The sequence below is a fragment of the Larimichthys crocea genome, chromosome XV (assembly GCF_000972845.2).
Source record: "Larimichthys crocea isolate SSNF chromosome XV, L_crocea_2.0, whole genome shotgun sequence".
NCBI classification, from domain to species: domain Eukaryota; kingdom Metazoa; phylum Chordata; class Actinopteri; family Sciaenidae; genus Larimichthys; species Larimichthys crocea.
In genome coordinates, this window is record NC_040025.1 from 18,097,399 (window position 1) to 18,123,199 (window position 25,801).

Consider the following 25,801-nt stretch of genomic DNA (forward strand, 5'->3'; position numbering starts at 1 on the left):
CCTTGCAGCTCCCTCTCTCTCTCTCTCCTTTCCCCTCACCATTTAGTGAGGCAGGAGACATGCAGGCGCTAGCTAATTTGAACGCGTTTGCAAAACAATATTTGCGGTTGCATGCGTCCCAGTGTTGGTTTTGATTTTGTTGTTTTCCTCAGCTTGTTTCCCCATGTATGCTTTTGTGCGGCGGCAGTCACACACAGCTGAGCTCTGATTGGTGTGATAGCAGCAGCTCAGGAGGAGAGAAACAGGAGAGAGGACAGAGAGAGAGAGAGAGAGAGAGAGAGAGAGAGGAGGAAGCTATAGAGTGAGCAGAGGAAAAGGCCCTGGAAACAGCTGCGGTTTGAGACACAGAGCGGGCAGAGAGCATCATCATCCACTCCAGGCTCGAAGCCTCACACACTTTGACACTTTCGAAGGGGTCAAAGTGCAGATACCTCACTCTTCTGACAGCTTTTTATCTGCTTCTTTAAAAACCATGTCCCCTGTCCTCTTGAAGATGTGCACCAAACTGGAGGAAAACAGAGAAAGGGATAGAATGAGGAGGGGAAAAAAAGAAGCAGAAGTAAAGAGGCAGGATGAGATGGAGTGATGAAGAGGGGACAGAAAAATAAATAGAGAGAGGTCAATGAAAAAAAAAGTGGAGGGAAAGGAAGGAGTGAACAAGACAGGTTTTACAGGGGTTATAGAGAAGTAGAGAGACAGGAGTAAAGAACAGAAAAAAAGATGGGCAAGACAGAACAAGAGGCAGAGAGAGAGAGAGAGAGAGAGAGAGAGAGAAAGGTGAGAGGCGCCTTTCCCCCTCAAGGAGGACAAAAGACGAGGCCAATAATGGAGAGGCCTTTTCAGAAGCAGAGGTTGCAGGACGCTCCATCTTTTCACCGGTTTCAATGCAGCCTGGAGAGTGAGAGGGAGAGAGGAAGGGAAACAGGGAGAAGGGTGTAAAAAAAGGGAGAGAAGAGAGGAGGGATGAGTGTTAATTAGAAGGTCCTTCAGCCCGTGGCCCCGGTCAAGACGCAGGGGCCGCCCCAGCTGTCGGAGCATGACACACTGGCATTGTGCATTCAGCCCTCATTATGTGTGTGGGTCTAGAGTTGTGTGTATGTGTGTACCGTGTGTGTGTATGTGTGAGGCGGCAGGGGAAGGAAAGGCTGCAGTCCAGGGTACAGCAATGGCCAGCGGCGCTTGCTGCGGCGTGACAAGACTGATGAGGCACTGGGGCGACATGGGGGCCTCTGGAGCTCCACTGATAAAAATACACCGCATTCATTGCTGTGGCAGCATGCGCACGAAGAAAGAGTCTAAGACTGAGAGCAGAGAGAGAAAACACACACACAAAATTATTAAAATTATTCTTTTAATGTAGGGAATCATGCATTATACATCCCTCCATGCTTAATGCTTCTGTCAGTTTAATAGTCATTTTAAAGTATTCAGTGAAATTGATCCTTTTTATTCCTTTTATTTGTGTTCACAGAGAGCTGTCCCACCCTCCACCTCTACTGTCTCCTCCAACTGCCCCACACATCGCCTTAGGACCTCACCTGCGGCCTCCTTTCCTAGGCATGCCCTCTGCACTTTGCCAGGCCCCTGGTGAGTCATCAATCATGCAAAGGCTAAATTGCACTAATGCACCACACCAATGGGTGCATGCATATAGATGCTTGGCATGTATGTATACTTGTAATAAAAACAAAAAACATTTGCAGTTACATGAATATAATGTTACATTGTGCCCAACAAGATGAATAAATTATACATTTTAAACTTTCATAAAGGTTGTGGCAGTGGCAGGATATTAATTTTAAAACAGTGTTTTGTAGTAAACAGACGAGGCATGTACAACTGTTATCTCGCAGAGTACCTTTTAGAAACTAATGTAACTTTTTATAAACATGTTTTCACAAAGATTTGCATTGTTGTTTCCGATTGTTGAGAGCCGACCTCACTTTTTACATGTTTGCTTACAGACATGTATTTTCTTGCTATTTCTCTCACAGGTTATGGTTTCCTCCAACCAGCTCAAGCTGAGATCTTTGCTCGTCAACAGGAGATGTTGAGGAAGCAGAATCTGGCCAGGTGTGTTACAGTATGCAACAATAGTGTAATTATGGCAGAAAAGTTAAAGAGTTAAAGCTTCAAGGTGCAAAGCAGAGTTGTAAATGTACCCTTTGTGTTTCACTGCCTTAGACTTGAGATGTCGGCAGAGCTGCTTCGACAGAAAGAGTTGGAAAGTCTCCACCAGCGACAGCAGCAGCAGCAGCAGCAGCAGCGTCTTCTGGGCTCTGACCACCTGGGAGCTCTACCGCATGGCCTTTCACCGGACCATCCGGCCCTGCGCAGCCTCCATGACATCCCAGAGGGCCATCCACTCCGTGAGGAACTGGTCCGCCGCTCCAATGCAATGCTGGTGCTTCGCCATGGGGCTGCCACACCCCTCCTAACCCTCAACCATCAGCAGCAACAACAACAACCAGGGGTGCCCTCCACACCCAAAGAGACCCAGGCACAAAGCTCCACTGCTGGGCAAGATGCTGACAGGAAGGCCTCCCGCAGGGGCCCCCAGACGCAGCTCCGCGGTGGGGATCATACAGGAGGGAGAGAGGACAGGGGAAGGGAGGGAGACAGGGAGGTGCAGGATGAGGAGATGAAGGACTCGGACAGCGAGACAGAGATGTGTGAGGAGAGGCAGGACAGTGTCAGTGCCAAGTCCAGCAGTAAGCCCAGGGAGAGGGACGGGGGTAAAGAGACTGGCAGCAAGGGAGTGTGTGACAGTGCCAAGGAGACTGGAGAGAACTCAGGCAGGCTGAGCGCTCCTTGTAGCTCAGCAGGTACCGAGTCACCCAGTCGCCATCTTTTCACCCCTGGACTGGGCAAAGTTGACGTCAAGTATCACCTGCCACCTGGGTTCATACCACCACTGCCTGCTCTTCACGCCCAGTCATTGCCGTTTGGATTCCCGTACGCCAACCCTTACTTTCACACGGGTGAGAGACTCTGACACACACATACACACACATACACACACAAACAAGCATGAGGCTGAAAGACGACATGTGAAAGCCATTAGCATCACTGTCTGTGTGCGTGTCTCCAGTGTGGAGACTTCTCCCTGTTAGGGGCCCTGCCTCTGACCCCAGTGTGACACTCATGCACACCACCACCAGCACAGCCACGTGGGCAGAGAGGGGATGAGGAGGGGGCTGTTTGTTCACATGTATACTGTGTCCACAGACATCAAACATCACACTTGTCCATGTGTGTTACACGCAATCAGTTGAAACTATTTGTTGACTTAAACCTATAAATCACAACAGGAAGTTATTCCACAACAGTGTTTTTGATTATCGATTAATCATTTAAAGTCTGTGTAAAGTAAGAATAAATATGTGTTCTGAGTTTGTCAGACCAAAGAAGAAGGTGTTATCAACCACCCAGCCAAATTTGAATGATTAAAAATATCGAGAAGTTTATGAAATCAGGTGTCAAAATCAAGTAAAAATGAGCCGTATTCTCAGGTCTGTGGGGGCGTGTCTGCTGAATGCGCTAAAGCCATGCACCCTCGTGGGAGCAGTCAAGCAGCAATTTGTTGAAGTGACTGAAACACGTGTCAGATGAGTTAAAAAATGACATGACTAACTTTGAAACAACAGAGAGATGAATTAATCTCTATCTCTCTGCTAGGGGTGCAGGGTGGCCTCAGTGTGTCATCGAAAACTGGTGAAAAACTGTATATATATCATTCAATGTATTTTAACGGTTTCAGTAACTATTTTCCAACATGTTTAATGTTTTTTGAAAGACATCTCAGAATTGCCTTTACGCAGACTTTAAGTTTAGTTGGAGGTTTCACCTTCTCTCTCTCTGTTTCATATACATTTACACTGAATATCTGTGTTTTGAACTTTAGGTCACAAAAAGAAAAAAAAACACTGATGGCTGAGAAATTCTAGGAGTATGTAAGGATAGGAGTTTTACAGTTTTCTAAAGTTTTATACAATAATTGACAAACTAAACATAATTTATATATCAATTGAAAATGAAAGTAATCGTTAGAATGTAATTAGATTACTGACGATATTAAATTTATTATAGGTTTTCTTCTCAAACTCATCATAACTAAAGATAATGTACTGAAGCCCAAAATATCTTTACGCGTCTCCGAGCTTTGCAGTTTTCATCATCTAGAAAACATGAAACAGAAGATCCTCAGTCTAAATAGCAACTTTGTACCCGGTGTTTACACTGACACATCATTTTCACCCACTGCTGCTCTTTCAGGCTCTGTGGGAGGTCTTTTCATGGATGGGGAGGACTCAGCCTCGGCAAACCCTGTGGAGGACATCAGCAAGTGGAGTGTGGAGGACGTGTGTGGCTTCATAAGCAGCCTGGCCGGATGTGCTGAATACACACAGGTGAGGATGTAGGGAGGGTGAAAAGGGGGAGAGAGAGAGGAGAGGATGGAGGCAAGGGGCAGGCTAACTACTAACAATAGAAGAAGAATAGTGACCAATATATTATAGATACCGCAGCACTACTGTAGTACTTTCAAGGACGCCTCGTTACATTTAGGTAGAAGCCCTGCAGTTTTTTCATGTTTACTGTGAATGTATGTGGACGCATGAATGGTCATGTCACTACTGCAGCCATATTTGTGGGCTACGTGCGAATGAGTGCGAGTTAGCAGTGCATGTAGGTGTACACCTGTAGTCTGTGTGAATGAAATGTGGATTTGTGTGTGTATAGACATGCGTTATTCCAAAATGAAATATCTAGAATTTGAGACATGAACCAAACTTGTCTTACCTTTATTTCAAAATGTCAAAAACAATATTCACAGATGAAATGTGTGTTTTATATGGAAGCCCCATGTGGTCATACATTCATACATTTTATTTCCTCTTTTTACTCATGATAATAAGTTAATTTCATTTGTTTTCTCTATAACGAAACTTAATTTTCTCAAGATAACATAATTTGAGATCTTTGAGATCTCAAAAGCATAGTGGATTACATTAAATCACTGCAGGAAACTTCATTCAGTGTACCAATGTCACGAGATCTCAAATTAATTATGACATTATCTCAGGAAAACAAAGTTTTGTTCTCATGAGATCGAGAAAATTATTTCATCATAATGACAAAATAAGTTGAGATCCCAAGAAAACTAATGAAATTATCTGAGGAAAAAAATTGCATGAATGTATGACACTTAGGGCTTCCGTAGTTTAAGAGCCATTAATCACTGTAATCCATCTGGCTGTGGTCTGAAATGATTCCTCCTTAACGTGACTTCAGTGTCAAACTTTTTCCTTGCCACTGCCGCCAAGTGCTTGCTCATGGTGGGAATTGTTGAGTCTCTGTAAATAATATTATGAAGAGTACGGTCCATATGGAAAATGTCATGAGAGAACTTCTGTTATGATTTGGCGCTGTATAATCGAGTGGAATTAAAAGATGAGCGGACACAATCTGTAATTCTTGTTCCATGCAAAAATTAAGCTGAAGCTAATATGAGGCTTCAACTTTCCGACTCAGCCGAATCAAGTGGGCAAAAATAGCTTCAAATGAACTCTAGCAATTCTTTTTGCACGGAGCAAGACTGTGAAATGTGTTGCACAGTCTTCGTTTGCCCTCCCCCTCTTATATTGAAGTCACGATAAACTGATTTCTTCATAGCCAGTATGGACAGAAGGAAAGCGACCAGTAACAAGATAAATATGTTGAAATAATCGCTTTTCCTCTCAAAGTGGGTACATAACATTTTGGAATAGAGCCACTGTTTTGTAGGTTGTGTGAATGAATGTGTAGGTTTGTGTGTCGAGTGTGTGTATATGTCGGGGCTGTGGCTGAAGCGGCTGTGTCTCCGCCAGGTGTTTCGGGAGCAGGCCATTGATGGAGAGACATTACCGCTGCTCACTGAGGAGCACCTGCTCAACACCATGGGACTAAAGCTGGGGCCTGCGCTCAAGATCCGCTCACAGGTACACACACCACAGACCCTGCGTGTGTGTTTGCGTGTGATCCCGTGGATTCGTCCGTGCGTGTTTGAATGCGTGTTTCTGTCCATAGGCCCAAGACGAACTGCTAGTGTAGCATAGATGATTCCCTTAAACTAGCCAGCCCCACTGCAGACTGCAGCCTCTCTTCTTCTCTCTCTCTCTAAAATACAGCACACAGTATTAGTCCATTAGTCAATACTCAACAGGCTGTGCTGACAGTCATATGGTCTCCTCATCTCCTCAGGTGGCACGCCGTGTTGGCAGGCTTTTCTACATGACTGGATTCCCGCTGGCGTTCCCGTTTCCACCTTCTGCTGCGCTGCGCCCCCCAGAACGGGATCGGGACCCCCTGACCACACCATCTGACACCCCCCTGCCTCTCTCCCTATCCCTGCCCCACAGACCCACCTCCACCAGCAGTAGCTCCTCACCGTACAGCGGCCCTACCCCCGGGTGCTCCTCCCCCAAGCAGGAAAACGGCAATGGCGCCACTGTGGGAGGAAGATACGAGGCCAAAACTCCTTCGTAGGAGAGGGACGGGCAGGGGTGAGGAGGGCAAACCTGCCTCAAACTATACAGATAAGGTTGGGATGAGAGATTGAGTCCCAGGCCTTATTTACCAGACCCCAACCCCATACCCACTTTGGGACCTTTTATGCTACAATTTATGGGAAAATATTGGACTGGAAAAAAAGACAAGAGGACGATATGACCCGTATCTGACAAACCAATCAGCTTCTGCATCCCTCGGCAGTGGCTGTAGCCGAGCAGAATCCAAACAAACTGGGTTGGAAGGGAGACACGTGAAGAGACAGAGGAACAGAGAAAGAGAAAAAGGAGGAAAAGGAGACAGCTGGTCAGAGACAGCCTGCCAAAAAAAAAAAGAAAAAAAAAGGAGCTAAGCCCTGCCACAAATGCGACATTCTTGCAAGTCAGACAGTCAGACGCTAGCGGAAACTCTTCCTTCCTTCCTGGGCTGGAGGAAGCTCTGCTCACTCACTTTCTTTCTCTTGTCTCTATCTCTCTGACTGCTCTCACCACAAGCCCTGTAGAACCCAGGAATTAAAAAGAGACGCCTCTCCTGTTTTTTTTTTCTTTCCCTCCCTCCCTCCTCGCCTGTTTTCCCGAGGCCAAACAGCAGCGTTGAGCTGTCTCTGTAAAGGCTGGAGTTGAAGCATATGCTGAGCAGCACCAGATCTGACCAGCTCCCTCTTATCACTGCAACTATGCATTCCACTGTCCCGATACCAAAGATGACCGGATGTGTGGAATTAGAAACATGTTTCACAATGTGTCTGCTTCTTTTTTTGCATTAATGGTCTCAGAGAAAGACTGGTCCAACAGGGAAATGCTAGGCTAGTGCCTCACGTGATGGACTACATTAGAGGTGACACAGGTAGAGCTGTCATTACAAACGCTTACAGATGTCGGCGAAAAGTGGAGAAACCTCAACGAGAGGAGGCTCACATTATTGTACGCTTATGTTGACTACTGTGGGAGGTAGGAAAAACATGCAAAATTGTACAGAATCATGCTTAAGATGAAAATATCCTGAAGGTTACATACGTGGTACTTTTACTTTCTGTTAAATGTAGTTGCACGAATAAGGTTTTCTTTACTGAAAAATGTGACTTGCTGAACTTTGGTGGTACTTTTGTTCATACTTTTTTTTTTTTTTTGTTCTGCCATTTTATTTTTAAAGTGTAATATTAAAAGACGCTCCAATCTTGAATGCTACTTCAGCATATAAATATGAGGAAAAAAATATTTATAGGACTTTTGATGTAGTAGATAAAGCAGATTATGATATGTATTATAATTAGCCCTTAAAATGGATTCCAAAGATACTTTTACTTTGTTTTCTCTTGGTTGCAGGGAAAAGAAAGGCACAAAGCTCTTAATGCAAATGTTTTGAATTTGTTATGGATTTTTTTTTTTAAAACTACGCAAGCAATTAATTAAAAAAATGGTCTCTAGATTTCCCTTCAAAGGTTTTGTCTTCATCCTATTTTTCTATTCACCACACAGGTGAAATAAATCCTAAAGAAACTCCTCCGCTGTCTTGTGTTTGTGTGCGCGCCTGCATCAGATAACGTACGTACTTTTTTCCTCCTCAGGTGTTTGTGGTTCTTGTGTGTGTAAAAGAAAAGAAATGTGCAGGAGTATGCGGTCTCCTGATGTGTGTGAAGGGGAGGTGACCCATGGGGGGCACAGTTCAGGTCAACACCAGCTGTCAAGAGTGTGAAGTTCAGCCGCAGGCCAAGGCCTCCTTTGCCTGTGGGGATAAACCTGAACCTCCTCATCCACCCACACACACACACACATACACACAGAGGACCCGGACCAGGAACAGCCCCTACTCACTCTTACCTTCCCCCCTTCAAAGAGTTTACACTGAAGCAGTATGCTCTACACACTCTGCTGGGACTTCCCCTCGCTTTAGGCTGGGCCTCTGCACCACAAGATTCTGTATTCTGTACTGAAAGTGACTACAGAGGAAATGTGACGACACAAAAATGTTTCTCAAATCAAATCTTCATTCTGGTGTTAAAACTATGTCAAACAACTCTTCTGCCCTGTATTGTGCACCAGTGAATGCACAAAATAATCGTTAACCCTACAGAAGGCCAGAATCTGAATGAGAAGGCTGGTGAAGTCAGGGAAAGAAAAGGGGATAAGTTGAAGTAAGAAATCTGTGTCTGAGCATGTGAATGCACAGACAGAAAGACAGTGGTCTGGGCGGGGGGTGGATGAGGAGTTGGCACAGAAACAGACCAGCCTGTGTTGCTGCTCTACCACCTGGGCAGAGAGTCTTGGCACAGCATCAGACGCCACCCTGCCAGCCTGGCACAGTACTACTGCCTCAGGGCCGAACACCCGCCTCTCTGTACCCCTCCTCTTGGCTGGCCCAGCCTGGCTCGGCCCAGCTCAGCGAGGCTTGTAGCTCTCTCCAAAATAGCCTGTCCTCACAAAGCCTGAGGGTGTCTACAGGTGTGCACATGTACGGAGGACACAAATGATTCGTTTCAGGTGCACTTGTGCATCAACATGCACGTACACGCTTCAATTAATTAGTACTGAAAAAAAAAAAAAGAAGAAGAGCACTCTGGATTCTTTAACTCTTTTTTAACAACCTCAATACTGAATAAAATTACATCATGAACATGTTTGGACTGTACAGAGTAAGTAATATAAAAAAAAACAAAGAATAGAGCAACAAGTCCAACATTATTTTAAGATGGTCAGTAAAAGTTGAGAGCGTCTCCTCAGGTGAGCTTGAGTGTGTGCGTCCGTGAACCTCAGTCATCATCAGACAGCTCCAGGTCCTCCACCACATCCTCGCCTCCTTCTGCCAGCTTTATCAGAGCAGAGGAGGACAGCGGCTGAGGAGCCTTGGAGGCCTTTTCATCATCTTCCTCATCATCATCATCTAAAACACAAACAGGAAGCACTTTAACTTCACATTCAGCCACACAGGAATGTACAAAGCACAGCAGTTATGAAGATAATGATTATTTATGTGCACACACTTTGATTTGAGTTTATTAACATACTATATTTAACTTCTTATGAAGACATTTGATATTATTACAAATGTTTTACTGTACTGTTGTAATCTGGTTATCAACAAACCTCCTATGGTCATGTTAAACCTTTTATTAAATGTTAACATACTAATTATAAAGTTACAATATCACAGAATTACTGAATCATTAATATCTTGAGGTTAACATATTTATTCTACACATTATTATTCAGACTTTTGTACTGACCCATGTGGATATTTCATATTTTGGAAGTTAATCATACTTGGCATCGTCCCTTAAATTTATTTGTTAACTTGTGCATGAATTAATTCAAGGAATTCAATTAAGTAATTAGAGGCTAGAACAATAAATAAAATATAGGGCTGCAACTAATGACTAAATTAGTTTAATTTACAACTAAACCTAATTTTAAAAACACATCAAGGATATTTGGTTAAAAATAAAAAACTAAGAAAAGTAGCAAATCAGAGTATTTGGAAGAAGAATTACTAAGATGACTCATCATTATTAGTTGTCAATTAAATATCCGTTTGATCGTCTAAACAATTATCTAATCTCTGCACCTTTACCAAATTTTTTCCCTCGAATACATGCCAGTCTGTATATGCATGCAGTGAAAATACGTACGTAAGACAGCCTCTTCTGTAAATGAATAAACACGCATCAATTTGTCAGTGCTTCTTTTTGGACATGGGTATTGTGGTACAAACCTGAGTCTCCACCCTCCATCCCCTCGTCGTCACTCATGTCAGACAGATCCTGAAGATCATCATCATCCTCATCATCCGACCCAAAGCCGCCTTTTTTACCTGAGGGCGAGACGGTAAAAAAAAAAAAAAACATTACAACTCATTGAATTTTGTCTATGGTTACTTTCTCCAGACATTCCTGAGTTTGTGTTGGTGCGTTACTGATGTCTGAGGACTGTGGAGAGACCTATATGTGGGCCAGGCATCAGAGGCAGTCTATTTCCTCCTGAGATGGAACTGAGAGTCGATTACAGACGTCGCTGCTGCTGCACAAACACCCATGACAGTTTACTACCGGCAATTTCAGACATCTTATGCTCACGGCCTAAATATAGCAAATGGAGATAGCAGGCAGGTTCCACAGCTTCGATGATGATGGGAGAGTCTGTGTTTGTGTGTGCTGGTGTGTGTGTGTGTTTTGTGTGTCGCGCCGGGGAGAAGTTGGGAAGTTTGTCTGAATTTGTGTATACTCAGTGTGTGTTTGTGTGTGTGCTGTAGAGCCAAAAGGGACAACTGGGGTCCACAGGCTTTGAAGTTGAGGTGTGATGAGAGGCTGGGGGTATGGAGGAGAGTGAAGCAAAACAGAGCTACTTCCTCTGTCTGAAACACACACACACACACACACACACACACACACACACACAGATAAACAGTTTCTATTAAAACATCAGGTACCTCCCTTCCTATCTAAATTTAAGATGACAAACACTCTCACTCTCTCCCACACACATGAAGCTAGCAGAGTTCATTCGTACCTTAGAGGTTGCCCCTAAATGACCTGAAAGAATTATTACCCCCACACACCTTGACAACACACACACACACACACACACACACACACATCTAAATCATCAGCCCCCTCCGCTCACACTCCCCCTCTTTCCGGGAGTGTGTGAGACCACAAAGAGCTTTGGTGAGCTGCCCAAAAGCTTTTGGCTCTTCAAGACTGGACGAGAAGTTGGTGGGTGTGCGCTCGCGTGCTATCATCAAGATGTCTCTGTGTGTGTGTGTGTGTGTGTGTGTGTGTGTGTGTGTGCGCGCGCACGTGTTGCAAGGACATGCGGGGGCAGCTGGTTGAAGCCCACAGAGCCAGAAAGAGAGAGCGAGGGGAGCTAGCAATGGAAGAGGGAGAGAAGAGTGGGAGCGGCCACCTCTGGCTGTTCCACTGGACTGGTTTGAATTAGGAACCCCCGCTGGGATCCAAGCCTGTACTTCCTGTCGGGGGGTTTCAGTTCGTGTGTGTGCACGAGGGGTGGAAGAGAGACGACGAAAAGGGAGGCAGGGAGGGGTGGACAGAGAAGTGAGAGGCGGAGGCCTGCCGCTTGCCGGCAGCTGCCCATCCGTTTGTGGGGACTCTCCCTACAATGAGGTCCAGATGCATTAAAAAAAAAAAAAACAGCCTCCTACTTCTTTCCTCTCTGACCTTGCGGAGGGTTTTTTCTGTTTGGAGTGTGTCCGAGTGTAAAGCTGTAAAAACGAGGTTGCAGCTGCCTGTGACCTGTGGACGACCCCGTGAGGACAAAACACACAGGGGGTTTAAAAGAAGAACTGGAAGACGGTTCCTCTCTGCAGAGAGAGAACTGTACTGATGAACTGAGGTTTTCTCTCGAGTTTGATCTGGGATTAAATTTTCAGTTCCTCCTGTTTGCTTTACTGACTCAGAGCCTCGTGGTGGAATGTAACTAAGTAGATTTACTGAAGTACAAATTCAAATTTTATGGCCTTTATACATCTATTCCGCTGCATCTCACTGGCAAATATTGTGATTTTCATATCGTTCCTGACTCGTGATTTAATTTTTTTCCCCTCAGACTTCTTAAGCTAAATAGACTATTTAACATCACCTGATATTTTATTAACACAAAGCTGAAAAAAGGAGTGTTTTTCTGAGCACTGACAAACATATGAGGATCGTATAGAATATGATGCATTACTGAGATTAAACTACAGTGTATGAAGCATGAAGCCATAAACATCTATGGCAGTAAAATACAACATATACATTAATGCAGCAGTAATACTCATCCAAAGACATCATATATATAATAGTAAAACACTGACAGGGACCATCTGAGTACTTTTACTTTTTGTACTTTGAGTAAATTTTTAATGCAGGACTTTATTGACAGTGTTCTATTTGTACTTGAACATCTGAATACTTCTCCCACCACTAATCTGTAGCCAAATCTCAAAGACAGTGGCTTTTTGCAGAAACAGAGATAACAGTCTACAAATCAGACTCAACTGTCATCGCCTCTTTAACTTTGCTTTTGCACCACAGAAGACCTGGCTGCAACAAAACACAGCCCCCTAGAGGCCGAGACGAAATAATCTACTGTTCCACAAGTAACTCTGATTTCCTGTGAGTGAAGCGAGAGAGAGCATGAGAGTCAGCTTGCCTTTGATTTTGAGTCCTTCATCATCTTCGTCTGAATCGCTGTCAGACTGAAACAGATCCTTGAACTCCTTCTTGTCCTCGGCCTTCTTCTCCTGAATCTTCTTACGTTTGATCTCAGGGAGGTCCAGATCCTCCATCTTTACAAAAACAGAAGGGGTAAATACTCAGACCTGCTTTCATTGTGCTCATGACGATAATCGGGAAATAATTGCTCTGCCAGTAAAATGTTCCACTATATACCACCACTGTTACATGATTTATGTAACAGTGCATTTCTTGTGGGTAACAGTGACATTCATAAAAAGAAAAAAGCCAGACGTGATTCATCGTGACTTAGTAGGATAAGGCAAAGGTTGGTGTTTTTTTGGGGGTTTTTTTGCGGTGGGATACTTACCCTGTCTTTGCCGGAGATCTCCAGCTGGATTTCCTTCTCCCTCAGCTTCTTCCACTGGCTGTAGTACCTGGTGAGGGGAGTCCCCTCCTCCTTGATCTGCTTCTCCCAAACCGCCTAAGAAAGAAAATTTTTGTTGATACAGGTGTGGGTGGGTATGTTGTGTTAAATAAAGAGGCAGATCTGTGCCTGAGCTTCTCGATAAACACGAATATCTCCTCTGTTCAGTCAGGTTCTGAAATGTTCTTAATACTTGTCGGTTTGCACCGCAACTTCACATTGAGACACAGAAGGACAGACGAGACAGTGATGAGCGTCAGAAGATGCAGAAAACAGACAGATTGAAGATGCCTGAAAGGGGAGAGCAGCGGATCTTCTCCAGCCCCTAAAGGTCTTTGTGGATGATATTGATCAGGCCAAATTACATTATCTGACCCACAAATCCAATAGAGTGAACAGACCACGGCCTCCTGTGCCCGTTAGCTTAACACATTTACCACAATTTGGCTATTAAGATGGGTGACATGTGTACACACACACACACACACACACACACACACACACACACACACACACACACACACACACACACACACAAAGCTACTTCTGAATTCAGCCTCGACTCGCAAAAACAAAACATTTTCACATACAGGTAGCAGAGAAAGACAAGATACATCAGAGTGCGACCTGGATGGAGGCAGGGCATCATTAATTAGGCTAGCTCTCAGTTTAGGTGACATGTCAGTGGGGGGGCTGGTGGCTGCAGGGGGGCCATGGCCTTTACCACAGCAGCAGAAGCAGGGCTGTCCGCTCTGCTTCGCCTGCGGTGACACCTCTACCGCTGCCACGGTGCCAGGGAGTGGATGCCATGGCGACAGCCTCCGCTGAGCAGAGAGCCGTGGCGACAGGAGCTGGAGCTACTGCGGTGCCGTGCTGTCTGTCTGTTGTACTTTAACACACACACACACACACGCACGCACGCACGCACGCACGCACGCCCCAATGTGCACGCACACATTTTCTCATCAGCTAAATTACACAAAGACCATCATCTTTAATTTCATCCTTAAATATTAATCAGCAGCAGCATGTCAAGACTCTCAGCAGCAGTAAAGCCACATATGTGTGGACAGGTAATGCACACACACAGAACAAGTCAACACAGAAAACACTCTAATGGCTGCTCATTAAGGCAGAGGCGCCTCTGGTTCAAAAGCCCATAAGAGCTTCCAATAACCACAGGGTCATTCTTAACCAGGCTTAGCGTTTAAACAGGGAAGTCTCCTCCATTATCGCTGACTATGGGGTTTGACGGTCAGGACTGCAGCCTCTGATTCAACTGGACACAAGCCCGAAAGAAAAAGTTTCTTCTTTTTGTCATCCAGTGAAAAGTCAGCTGGAACATGTGTTGCAGAAAATCAGAGTCCAGAGACTTGTACTGATTGTTAAAGAACTCCAAATCAAGTGGACCGAGCTGGTCGAGCTGATTGTCGACTGTCATCAGTTATCGTAAACACTGATCAGACCCACCACAGCAGCTGACACCATCTCACCAAAAGCTGGCAAAGTGACAACAGACAACTCCTCAATAGGTCTGATTTCTGTTTTACCAACAAAGATTAACGGTCAGACCTCCCAGCCTAATTGTTGATCGTCTCATACTTGTCTTACTGGGAATACATTTATGAATCAGTTCTTCTCACCTATGCATAAAATAAAAAGGAAAGAATTACTAACGCTGAATATCTAATATGTAATACAACGTATTTCTAACATAGTGACGTGAGTAGTAGTAGTGGATCTCAGTCTGGAGAGAATGCTTGTGTGTGCTGAAACATAGCAAGTAGCTTGAAGCCCTTCATGAAGTTAGCTGAATACATGTGGTAAGAGAGCAGATAAGAACGACTAATAAAACAGCTTAGCAATAATGAAATTTGTCCAGTGTAATAAAACTGTTACTCTCAATGAGTCAAAAAAAAGGCAATAAAAGTGATAGTCATACATGACAATGATTAAATCATAAAACATATTGTTACATGACAGAAAAACGATTACTCATTGGGGCTGTAATTCATTTCTAACGGATGTTAATTATACTGCCTTATGATCTACTTGATTTTATTAAATCTTGAGTCAACAATACAGTTAGCTTCCATGATCGCTACACAGATTGATCCATACAGGCTGTGCTGTCAAGTCCGTTCATGTGCGACTCTACAACCTTTGAAACATTTACACATTTAGCTGACGTTTTTATCCAAAGTGACTTGCAAAAAGTACCACTCGCACAGAGGTACTCTCTGAAGAGCTGGGTCTTCATGAGTTTTTTTTTTAAAGGTAGAAAGGGACACCCCTGCTCTGGAAGGAACTGGTAGCACGTACAACCAATGGGGAACAACAGATGAGAAAAGTTTGGATTGTCCTCAATATAAAAGTGTCAGAGCCAGGAGGGCACAACGGTCTTGAGGTAACACGTGAGGGCATTCAAGTAGATGGTTGCAGAATTGGAGACTACTTTGTAGTCAAGCATTAGCGATTTGAATTTCATGTGGGGTGCTAGCCAGAGGAGCTCGATGAGCAGTGGTGTAACGTGTGTGCCCTTTTTGGGTGATTAAAGACCAGGCGCACTGCCACGTTCTGGATCATCTGAAAGGGTGTCACTGTGCCGACCGGGAGGCCTGACAGGAGGGCGTTACAGCAATCGAGTCGTGAGATGACCACAGCCTGTATCAGGAGCTGGGTAGCATGTAAAGTGTCAGGTAAGTCCTGAATCTTTTAATGTTGGAAAATGCGAAGCGGCACGAGGCAACGTGATCAGAGAAAGTGAGTAAGTCATTGATCATGACGAGTTTCTCACCAACATAATTTCTGTCTTTGTCTGTCGAACAATGACTGTTAATACCTTAACAAAAACATAATCCACATGTCTTAACTGCAGTTATTCATTCATAACACTTTAGCACATCTACACTTTGTGTTATTTTATTACATTCTGACATGTCGAGATCATCTTAAGCTCACCTTAGAGTACCTATCTGCATTTACAATGGTCAAGATTCACAAAAACTGCAGTATTAGAAAAGACAAGAGCCAAACTGCCACAAAATACAAACATGTGGAAGAGGTAAAATGAGGACTCTGGAAAGCCTGCCTGTAAAAAAATCAGGACAAGACAGTTGTCCCCATCCCTCCCTCCCTCTGTCTTTCACACACTCACCACAGCGGTGGCATCGGCCACTCCGAAGGCGGCCTTCTGTCTCCGTCCTGTGATGTGGCTGCTGTTCTCCTGTACCTTCTCCAGCAGCTGGCGCACCGGCTTGCAGTAATTGGCCACTTTGCATTCCTTCAGGAACGCTTTCAGCTGCAGGGACATGGAGGGGGAGTATGAGAAAGAAGGAACCGGTGTAAAGGATCATCCGAATCCACCCATACGGTGCATTAAGGCAGAGCAGAGGAGGGTTTGTGGTTGTTTCCCCTGAGGGGAGCAGATTCAGCCTGGCAGGATCCTCAACCAGATCCAGAATCATTTATTTAAAACAGGTTTGGACCTCTGGAAACGATGTTCAGTGTCATTGCTTAGACTGGTTCAGACTAGAAAAATTTGGTAGATATGGTGAAATAAAGTCATTTCATTTTATTCTATAGACAGAGAACATTTCAGGCTGATCTGTGTTACCTGAATGACGGTAGGCAGGGCGAGCTCTGGGAATCCGATGGTGCCAGCCTGAGTGTGAAAGTATTCCAGCACCAGGTCATACAACTGGTCGATCAACCCGTCCTAAAATGCAGACAAAGAGATTCACGTGAAATATTCAAATAAATGTATAAAACCTCTGTTGATTATTTGCTGTGCAACTAAATTCAGTGCAAAATTATAGAGACCACATCACATCAAGACGTATGCCTGTGTTTGCATTTCACTTGTCACAAAAGAATTATGATTGATGGCTCATCCTAAATCTCGGTCTACATCTATGATTTGTTTGCAGATTCAGATAGGACGCATGTTGTGCTCACTGACGGTTGTTTTTACTGGTTGGAGAAGCAATCAGAGCACATCTCCATGCAAAGAGATCTAGCTACATTAATGAAAAACAGTGACAGAAAAATGTGATAAGTACATATGAGGCTGACATGTTGTTGTAGGTCCATGTACAGTTCTTTGATCAATGGGGAAAATTTACTTCTCCGCACCACGAGGACAAAATAAAACTCTCCCTCCCAAACAGAAATAAACAATTCAGCCTGATTATCAGGCTAAATTCAGCCCAGCTGTCACACAAACCATCACCTAAATTCAGTGACTTCTGGATTATAAACAGAGGATTCACAGGTTACTCTGCAGATCATACAGTAGGAAACAAAAGGCATAGTCAACATGGTACACAAAGAAAACAATATTTACAGTGTAGCATGAGCAGATTACGACCAGTCAACGAAACCACTGCTGGACAGCAGCCAAACGTGGCAAAAAAGATCTCCATGTAGCCACTGCAAGATCTTAAGTGGCATCTATCAACGACAGACCCTATATATACAGTACAGAGCCTTGGCATTTACTGTATTTTAATATACAGCAAATTGCTTCACAAAAAAACAACACTTGAGTAGAGTAAGTGAACACAGTGTCATTTACGACACTTAGGCTGCATTCAGACAAAATCCGGTGCCGTAGTGAAAAACAAAAAAACGCAGTGACCAGCGGCAGAGAAATTGAGCCAATTCAGATCCAACATCTGAAAAAAAGCAGCCTCACGTCACACTGCAGCCGCCAGTCAGACAATCAGATTGGTCAAACCTCTACGGTCATCCATGTTTCTGAAACTATCCAGGTGGATTCATGGTTTAAACTCTGATACTCTACCTGTTGTGTTCTGGTTTGGTTTCATGTACCCAGCTTGTAAATCTGTAAATCTTAAGCTGTCCGAGAGTGAGGGAGCACTGACATCGATAAATCTGGTTAACCAGCTAAATAAAGTTATGTCCTGATTGTTTCACAGTGGTTATGTTCAGCAAAAAGAGACACACCCCCAGCAGTGCCTGCTCCCTAACTGTGGAACAACCCTGCAGCGATTCGCTGCAACGTCTGATCCTGTCTGAATGCGGCCTTAGTCTTCTCTCTTCGTGAACACAAATTAAAACTTTCCTAGCCCATGTGGGCTAATAAGTGTTCACATTAAGACAGATCAGTGCTGTTGTGAGTCTATGAGGCAGGGGTTCGTGGCAGCTGCCCAGATGACAGCAGTGAAAAGAGCCTGAGCGAGTGGAGTGTGAGGGATAATCCCAGAGGGGCCGTGCTGCAATCCTCTTGGCTGTAGCGCTGAGCGTGGCGACTCAGGGCCAGTTTTAGAGCCCTGACAAGGGGCTTTCAGCGCTGCCCTCAATCCCCTTATGTACACATGCAAGCTAACACACACACACACACACACACGGTCAAGAAATTACGTGAAAATAACACTAACTGAGACCTGAACCTCTCATCTGATCAGCTGCGGCTCCTCTGTGTGGAAAAACATCAGCACAGTGTGCTCTTCCTACTAGCTGCCGTCACAGGAATACTTACTTTGTAGGCTTTCTCCACTAGGTTGACCTTGCTGAGCTTCAGGATGACTGCAAAGTTGATGGGCTTCTTGCTCATTCGCCCTGGTTTCTTGTTGAAGTCCACCTGCTGGAAGATCTGTAGAGGAAACACAAACAGGCAAAGTTAAACTCGGAGCAGACTGCTCAAAAATGGTCCAGTTTTATTGGCACAATCTTCTTCAGATAACAGAACAGTATTAAACATATGGACAACATGTGACCTTTGTTTTCTATTTTAAAAAAGGACGTAGTTTTTCTTGATAGCCCTCCTCATCATCGACCTGTTGTTCCAATTATCCAATCAGGACGCTGCCCATACTGAAGGAATCTATTAAAGAGGTCAAGCTGATGGCCTACAAAAGGTCAAAAGCTGTCGGTATCATTTTTCTTCTTCTAACCCAGACACACGAGTTCAACATAAAGAAAACAACCACAGGTACAGCATACAGTAATACTTCAGCTATATTTTATAGGGTCTTTTATCATTTTGCATACTGCAGTGTTACAGAGATGACACATTTCTATCTTAGTCTGCGAAAGTACATTCAAGCCAACGTGTGGGCTATTTGTCTACAAGCTTTAGCTTTCACATCTGCCCACAGTGCGCAAGTGAATTTATGCCTTGTATTCGTGTATCAAGCTATTTCTGACTCCCAGTATCTGTGTGTGTTTGTGTGTGCGTGCGTGTGTGGTCGTTAATGTGCTCAGTGTGTGAGGCAGAGCAACGCTCCTGGCCGGTGCTGTCTGTACAAACATAGGATGTGGTGGCGGTCTGCGGGGGAGCCAAGGGGAAGTGGGAAGGCATGGGCCAACCCTGGTGTATGCATGCACGCACATGCGCAGACACACACACACACACACACACACACACACACACACACACAGTTAGTGGAGCAGGAAGCTCCAAATCATACACCCCCCTCGGAGATGCGAGAACACACACAGGCACAGACACACAGGAGGAAGGGGCTGCTTCTGCTGCTCTAATTAAAACAGTAGCAGCGTACCTCAGCCTGCCTTTAACAGTGCTTTAACAAGGGGAACGGCAAAGGAGAAAAAACACAGGAAATATCGTGCGTCACAAATAAACACGGTTTGCTGTGGGGGGTTAGAGGAGGGGGCTCCGAGAGTGTGTGTGCACGGGGGGTTAAAGAAGGTGGGGAGAGGGCTATAGGCAGAGAGGATGTGGTCTGCACAGCGTGTTAAGACCAGAGTGTAAACCACAAGCGTGCTTTTATCGCTTCGGTCAAACTGCTGCACGCACAAACACACACACACGCACTGACCACTCCCAGCGGGCCGAGTTTGTTGCTGTCGCTAGCACACGGCTCTCCTCCGACACACACGCCACAACCCCCACCCCCACATCATGCATAAACGCAAGCACATAGTCGCACACACAAGACATACACCGCACAGTCACGTGCTTAACACCTGACCCAGAGCAAATGTTGTCAGTTGGTGACCTGTGATTGGTCTGATAACAAAAAGGTGTCTCTCTCTAACTCACACACACACACAGTCCTACTCTTCGATGTGTTTCCTCCTGAGCTCCTTCAGTTGTGGCCGTTGAAACCAAAATGCATTTCATACGCCACTGATGTTTTCCACAGCAAACCACGGACGGAACATTTCATCACGTCTACATCACATCTACCTTTTCATTGTTTCCATTTGTGACAAAGACTGAACCAACTGAAGGTTGTTTTTTCTGCAGAAATTAAAACTATTCGAGTTCTTTCACTTTAGTGCACTTTGAAACACTTTAGACTGCTGGAAACTCGACATCTGCACAGGCTGCACTGATTCTGTCGGATCCACATTCATCTACTGTGATTGGTGAGTTACTGGAGGTGACGTGAGGTCTTACCTCCAAGAGGAAAGGCAGGACAGGCACGAATGTGTTGGTGCTGCTTGACAGCAGGGTGAGGGCTCTGCAACAGTGCATCCTCAGAGGGTAATATCTCGATGTGGGCACCAGCCTGTTCAGAAAGAGAAAACAGTGGTCAATGTCTCCACCTGCTGTTGGCGAAATGTACAGTGACATGGTAGGTTCACACAAATAACTGAAGAATTAGTGTCATTAAAAGTGTCAATACTTTGATACGTGTTTAAACAATACAGTCTGTGTGGCTCTGACGTTTTTTTCCCCCCTTCTACTGTTGTACTGAAAGATGTATTGATTAAAATTCTTGTATTGTGATAACCTTATTTGTCACAATATGTATATAGTATACAATATGTATATGAAATAAATTTTCTTTATAAGTTTCTTTGCGATGGTTTTGGAAGTTAATACATAATTAACAAATGACTGAGTCTTGATATGTCACACCACCGTTGTTTTAACAAAAAAAAAAAGTATGTACAGTGCTAATATTACTACTCAGTATTGATTCTTTAAAATAAACGGTATGCATACAGACTCACAGCAGCAGCCTCTCACTTCTAGTCTGTTCATTTGCCGCAGTGAGCCTGTACTGATGTGTAACACCTGTTACCTATGAAGTTATTCAGATGATGTTCATACCAAAAGAGTCTCTACATTAACAAAGTGTTGATGGTACTTCATCCAGTGAAATACAATCTGGGCTGGCTGGTTTGATTCATAGTTCCACCAAATCAAGTGTAGCAGACCATGCATAGATTTTTTCCGTCTATACATGAAGCCTTTCTGGGCAGGATCAGGCCATTTCGCCTCAGAGATTCTAGACCTCAAATCTGATTTCTCATTTAATCTCATTCATTCTTATTCATCCTTAAATGCGTCACTAGGAGAGACGCATACCTTTTAAAGCAATTACAATTACTGGCTCCAGAGGAACCCTCCCACCACTGCCCCTCTTATTAGCATAATTAACTCTATTTGCCTAACGGTGAAAAAAGACTTTCAGTCTTTGACTACAAAAAACAAGATTGCAGATAAATACTGGGAAAAATGGGATCATTATAATCATCAATAGACTGTGTGTATTAGGTGGGTGTTAAAATGTTGTTTCAAATGCCAAAAAAATTAGATGTTCCAGTTTTTCAAATGTGAAGATTTGCAGCTTTGTATTCTCTTATGTTATTGTAAACAACATTTCTTATACAAGCAAAGCCTTGGACATTTTATAGAGCAAACAATTATTAAATCAATAATGAATTAGTTGCAGTCTTATTCTCGTTTTGTTTTTTAAACATCAAACTTAACAGAAATGAATTAATAAAAGCTATACAATGCCGTGCAAACTCATTAGCATCTGCATAAATGTATTTATGAGTATTTTATTATCCACCTTGTATATTGTGAGCCACTGTAACAAGTGAATTTCCCCAGTGTGGGATCAATAAAGTCTCTTATTTTAACTTAAACAATGGCTCTGGAATTATTTACATGAATTACCATAAATAAAGAACTCTTGAGCAGAAATGGCTCAAGCAAATAGCTGACTTAATGAAATAATCAAGTTACCTGTTGTTGCACATTTTTGCATAGTGTAAAATGTACATGAAAGTTTAAAACTCACTTGATGGTACCAATTATAACTTGGCAGAGTGGATAGATGAGAGGCTGAAGTACATCACTGGGGTGCAGGGTGCTGAGGACCCGGCACCAGAGGTACAGACAGTGGATATACTGCCAGTTATACACCGATTGGTACGTTTCCTGCAGAACACACACACACACAAACACAGTCAGTGTCTTGTTATAGCTGTTTAAAAGGTTTCATACGAAATGTTTGTTCAGTTATGAGCTAATTATTTTCAATGTGCTGTGAATAACAACTGACCAAAAAAGTTAAAAACATCAGGCTGGTGTTTTGAACATGAACATACCAGAAAGCAGACCCTGTGCTCTTTTTGACTGTTGAAATTAATTATTAATCAAAGAATAACTATATAGGATAATCCCTAAATTACTCATCAGAAAATGTAACAACAGCCCTCCAATACCTGGATCCCAATCATGTCAAACATGTCTGTTTGTGTCTTTACAGCTTTCAAAAGCACAAAAGCAGATCACCCTGAGCACATACACACAGTCATGAACCAACCTTCTTCTTCATGGTCATGGCATTCCTGAGGTGGATGGCCAACTGTCGGATGTAGAGGAAGGCGTGCTGATAAGTGACTTGTGTGTCCAGGGAGTACATCTCTGTTAGCGTTCGCTGCATGAAGTTGATCATGGGCAGCGCATTGGGAGACGTGAACTTGCAGTTTTGTACATAGGAAATGTACATTTGCTGCAAAGAGAAAGAAAAACATGAGATCATAAGGATAGACTTTTTTCTCTTTCAAAAACTACTCCAAACGAATAGGTGCAGGTTTGCCTTGTACCCTTCTCTGTCTGCATTTAGCTCACCTTGAGAATAGGGTTAAGATACGTTTCCTGCTTGTGTCTGCAGATTTTGTTAAGGGCCAGAAAAGCAAGAACCCGACTTGTCTCCTCCCCCGTGCTCCACTGCTTCATTAGTTGCTAGAGACAAGGACATGAGATGACTTAAGTAAAAAAATAAAATAAAAAAAAGTTAAAAATTATTTTTGCAGACATCAATAGAGTATGACATCTTTTCCAGTCTTACCTTCACCAGATGACGACACTGTTTAGGTAGACAGAGGTAATAAGGTACGAGCTGGTTTGCATGCCGCAGGACAGCACTGATGACTGTAGCCTCAGTTAGACAGGACAACAGCTGCAAGTGGAAAGCGAGACAAAAAGGTTTATGGAGGGATGTTTTAGGATGCAAAAACAGAAAAGGAAGAAAATATCAAAGTATGTAAATGAATTGTTCTAAAACTAGAATAAAAGACATTCTTGACACTGTATCTCATCCTGTCTACCTCACAATAATACATAAGGGAAAAATCAAAGTAAGAAAACCCGAACAAACCTGAACTACTCCACTAAGATACATTTTGATGTCAATCTGATTCTTCTGCCACTTTGGACTTGATGATGGGAGTACCATCCTGAGAAGAACAGAGAACAGAGTGAGGAACCATCTTTCTACAGCTACATTACGACTCATCAATAGCAGGTAAGTTAGATCAGCAGCTATGATTTCCACTTCATACTTTTTCTGTCCTTTATCTTGCTTCAGGCTGAGGATCTTTTGCAGGGCCCCATGGATATCTCTGATACAGAACAAGACCAAGGCGTTGAACACTGCAGACAGTAGAGGAAAGAGATATTTATGAATATTCGTGTGTGTAAAATATTGAGTTGTATTAATCAGTGTTTTAACGATGCGTTTTGTTATTACTGTACAACACTGCTGTTTTGTAACATTAGCAAAACTGAAGTAAGTTTCTATTATGCTTTTAGAAAATGGTGGAAATTATAGAAAACTAATATGATATGTATGATATAATCATGATCATTATTATACTGTTCTAAAACTAAATATGAAACAAACATTTATGAATGACTATAGGAGAAGAAGTTCAGGTTCCTTTGTTTAAAAGAAAACTTTTTGTAGAAAACTAAAAGTGAAGTGTAAAAATGTATTGTTAAAGGATTGGTACAAAAACTTGCATCTGGAAAAACAAAATCTATATAACAAAATAATGTCAGGTTGTGTTCTCATATAAGTGGATACACACATCAGAATCTCAAAACAAACATCCCACCTGAGCTATCAGCCACTTTGTATCGACACTGACTGCCTCCTTCGCCCTTGGTTGTAGCGACGGCAGCCTTAAAGGCCTGGGTGACTTCTCTAAAGATACGAGGCGTGGGTTCCTTCTTCATAGCTGCTTTCCAGTCATCAACCATTTTGTCTGTGACTTTGATACTTTCCACCGCATTCTTGGATTTCTTCTTCTTACCCTCGTCATCTTCGTCGTCATCCTCGTCACCAGAGCTGGCGCCCTGCATGCAAAACACGCCAGTATGACGAACTTTGTTTTCACAAGAGAACTCGTCAAATCACACCAACACACACCATCAGATAGCTTACCTCCAAACTGGATGGCAATCTGTGGTACTTTTGCTCATCCTCATCCTCATCACTGTCTGTGTCGTCAAAGTTTAGGAGCGTTTGGTCGTTCTGCTGCAGAAATTTGAAAAACTCTGGATCCTTGTTCTTTAACCTGGACAGCTGCTCCTTGTGCTCAGAGGCCTTGCCTTTCTTCTTTTCATCACTAAACAGAACAAAAATCAACAAAATTACACATCTGTCCTTGGGATACTGAGATGGTTGTATTACTGTTACAACAATGACACAATACATAAAAGAAAATGATCCCAGAGCGAAGTACTCACATCCCAGAGGTTGAAGGTTTCAAACCTTTCTTCTTAGTAAATCCATTTTCTTCGGGAGTCTCTTCTTCAGATTCACCTCCAGAGTCAAAATCAGCTGACAGCAGGAACTCGTCCACACTGAGGTCTTCTAGTTTCCTAACAAAACGACAACAGGTTAAGTAAGTTGGCTAACATGTGGGTAAACTTTGTGAGGCATGGTCCACAGTTTCCAGGGTCAGTTTGTTGTTTAGCTACCAGATTGTCAGTTAGCTAACTAGGTGTAAACGTCTCTAACACTTGAAAATAGTTCGTATTTAACGAAGATAAAAGACTAAACATTTCTCCGATGTTTGATTTAAGAGAGCCGCTTCCAAGAGCTTCCCAACACTAAGCTAGCGTTAATAGCATGGACACTATCGATCACTGTGTTAGATAAAAACATCTTTTAAAACACATAAATTCACCGACTACACTGACGACACTTAAAAAAGTGTCGTAATGTCACAAAAACAACATTAACTCGCGGTTAAAGCTCGTAATATACAGCACATAGTAAAGAAAATACCCACGCACCTTTTCTGTTTGCCTGCCATGCTGGATCCACAACGTGACACTAGCCAACCCCAATACCCACAATCCCTCTGTGCACAACGAAGGAGTTGGTTTTATGGTTCATGGGTGCTATGCTAATGCTAGGGACGAGAGACAAACAGAACAGAGACCTCCCACATGTAATTATTTTTTTTAAGCCTGGCTTGTAATAACTTTTATATTTACTTTACTTTATTTCACCTTATTAACCTATTTATATACTGGGTTATTATCCTATGTGTTTATGATTGATAAAAAAAAAGTTAATGCATAATTATTATTGGTCATTAAATGCCAAGAGCTGTGTGTCTTTGGACATCAC

At 43.3% G+C, this 25,801-nt stretch overlaps 2 protein-coding genes across 6 annotated transcripts in view; one reads left to right on the forward strand and one right to left on the reverse strand.

Moving 5' to 3' along the window:
* samd11 (sterile alpha motif domain containing 11) overlaps nucleotides 1–9,089 on the forward strand; it is a 50,823-nt gene extending 41,734 nt beyond the window's left edge. For 4 of the 5 annotated variants that reach the window (XM_019254441.2, XM_010741006.3, XM_019254442.2 and 1 more), the window contains exons 8-13: nucleotides 1,472–1,587; nucleotides 1,995–2,073; nucleotides 2,185–2,981; nucleotides 4,276–4,409; nucleotides 5,868–5,978; nucleotides 6,241–9,089. In XM_019254441.2, the coding sequence (XP_019109986.1) occupies nucleotides 1,472–1,587; nucleotides 1,995–2,073; nucleotides 2,185–2,981; nucleotides 4,276–4,409; nucleotides 5,868–5,978; nucleotides 6,241–6,525 (1,522 nt within the window). In that variant the 3' untranslated portion in view covers nucleotides 6,526–9,089. The remainder of the gene's footprint in view (nucleotides 1–1,471; nucleotides 1,588–1,994; nucleotides 2,074–2,184; nucleotides 2,982–4,275; nucleotides 4,410–5,867; nucleotides 5,979–6,240) is intronic. The other variant, XM_019254439.2, reaches the window with a different exon arrangement.
* An 18-nt stretch (nucleotides 9,090–9,107) lies between these two features.
* Nucleotides 9,108–25,580, reverse strand: noc2l (NOC2-like nucleolar associated transcriptional repressor). The gene is made up of 18 exons (XM_019254403.2): nucleotides 25,462–25,580; nucleotides 24,910–25,044; nucleotides 24,605–24,788; nucleotides 24,276–24,516; nucleotides 23,721–23,811; nucleotides 23,537–23,615; nucleotides 23,228–23,338; nucleotides 23,008–23,121; nucleotides 22,700–22,888; nucleotides 22,172–22,311; nucleotides 20,533–20,644; nucleotides 18,646–18,759; nucleotides 16,759–16,860; nucleotides 16,300–16,443; nucleotides 13,086–13,199; nucleotides 12,693–12,828; nucleotides 10,255–10,353; nucleotides 9,108–9,426 (listed from the first exon to the last, which is right to left on the reverse strand). Exons 1-18 carry the CDS (start codon nucleotides 25,479–25,481, stop codon nucleotides 9,296–9,298), a joined length of 2,256 nt encoding a protein of 751 aa, XP_019109948.2. The 5' UTR covers nucleotides 25,482–25,580; the 3' UTR covers nucleotides 9,108–9,295.
* Nucleotides 25,581–25,801: the final 221 nt, after the last annotated feature.

Coding starts and splice junctions, on each gene's coding strand:
- noc2l (XM_019254403.2), bottom strand. CDS start 25,481: ATGGCAGGCAAACAGAAAAG. Junction 16,861..18,645: donor TAGTGGAGAAAGCCTACAAA/GTAAGTATTCCT, acceptor TCTGCATTTTAG/GACGGGTTGATCGACCAGTT. Junction 12,829..13,085: donor AGATCTCCGGCAAAGACAGG/GTAAGTATCCCA, acceptor GTTTTTGTAAAG/ATGGAGGATCTGGACCTCCC.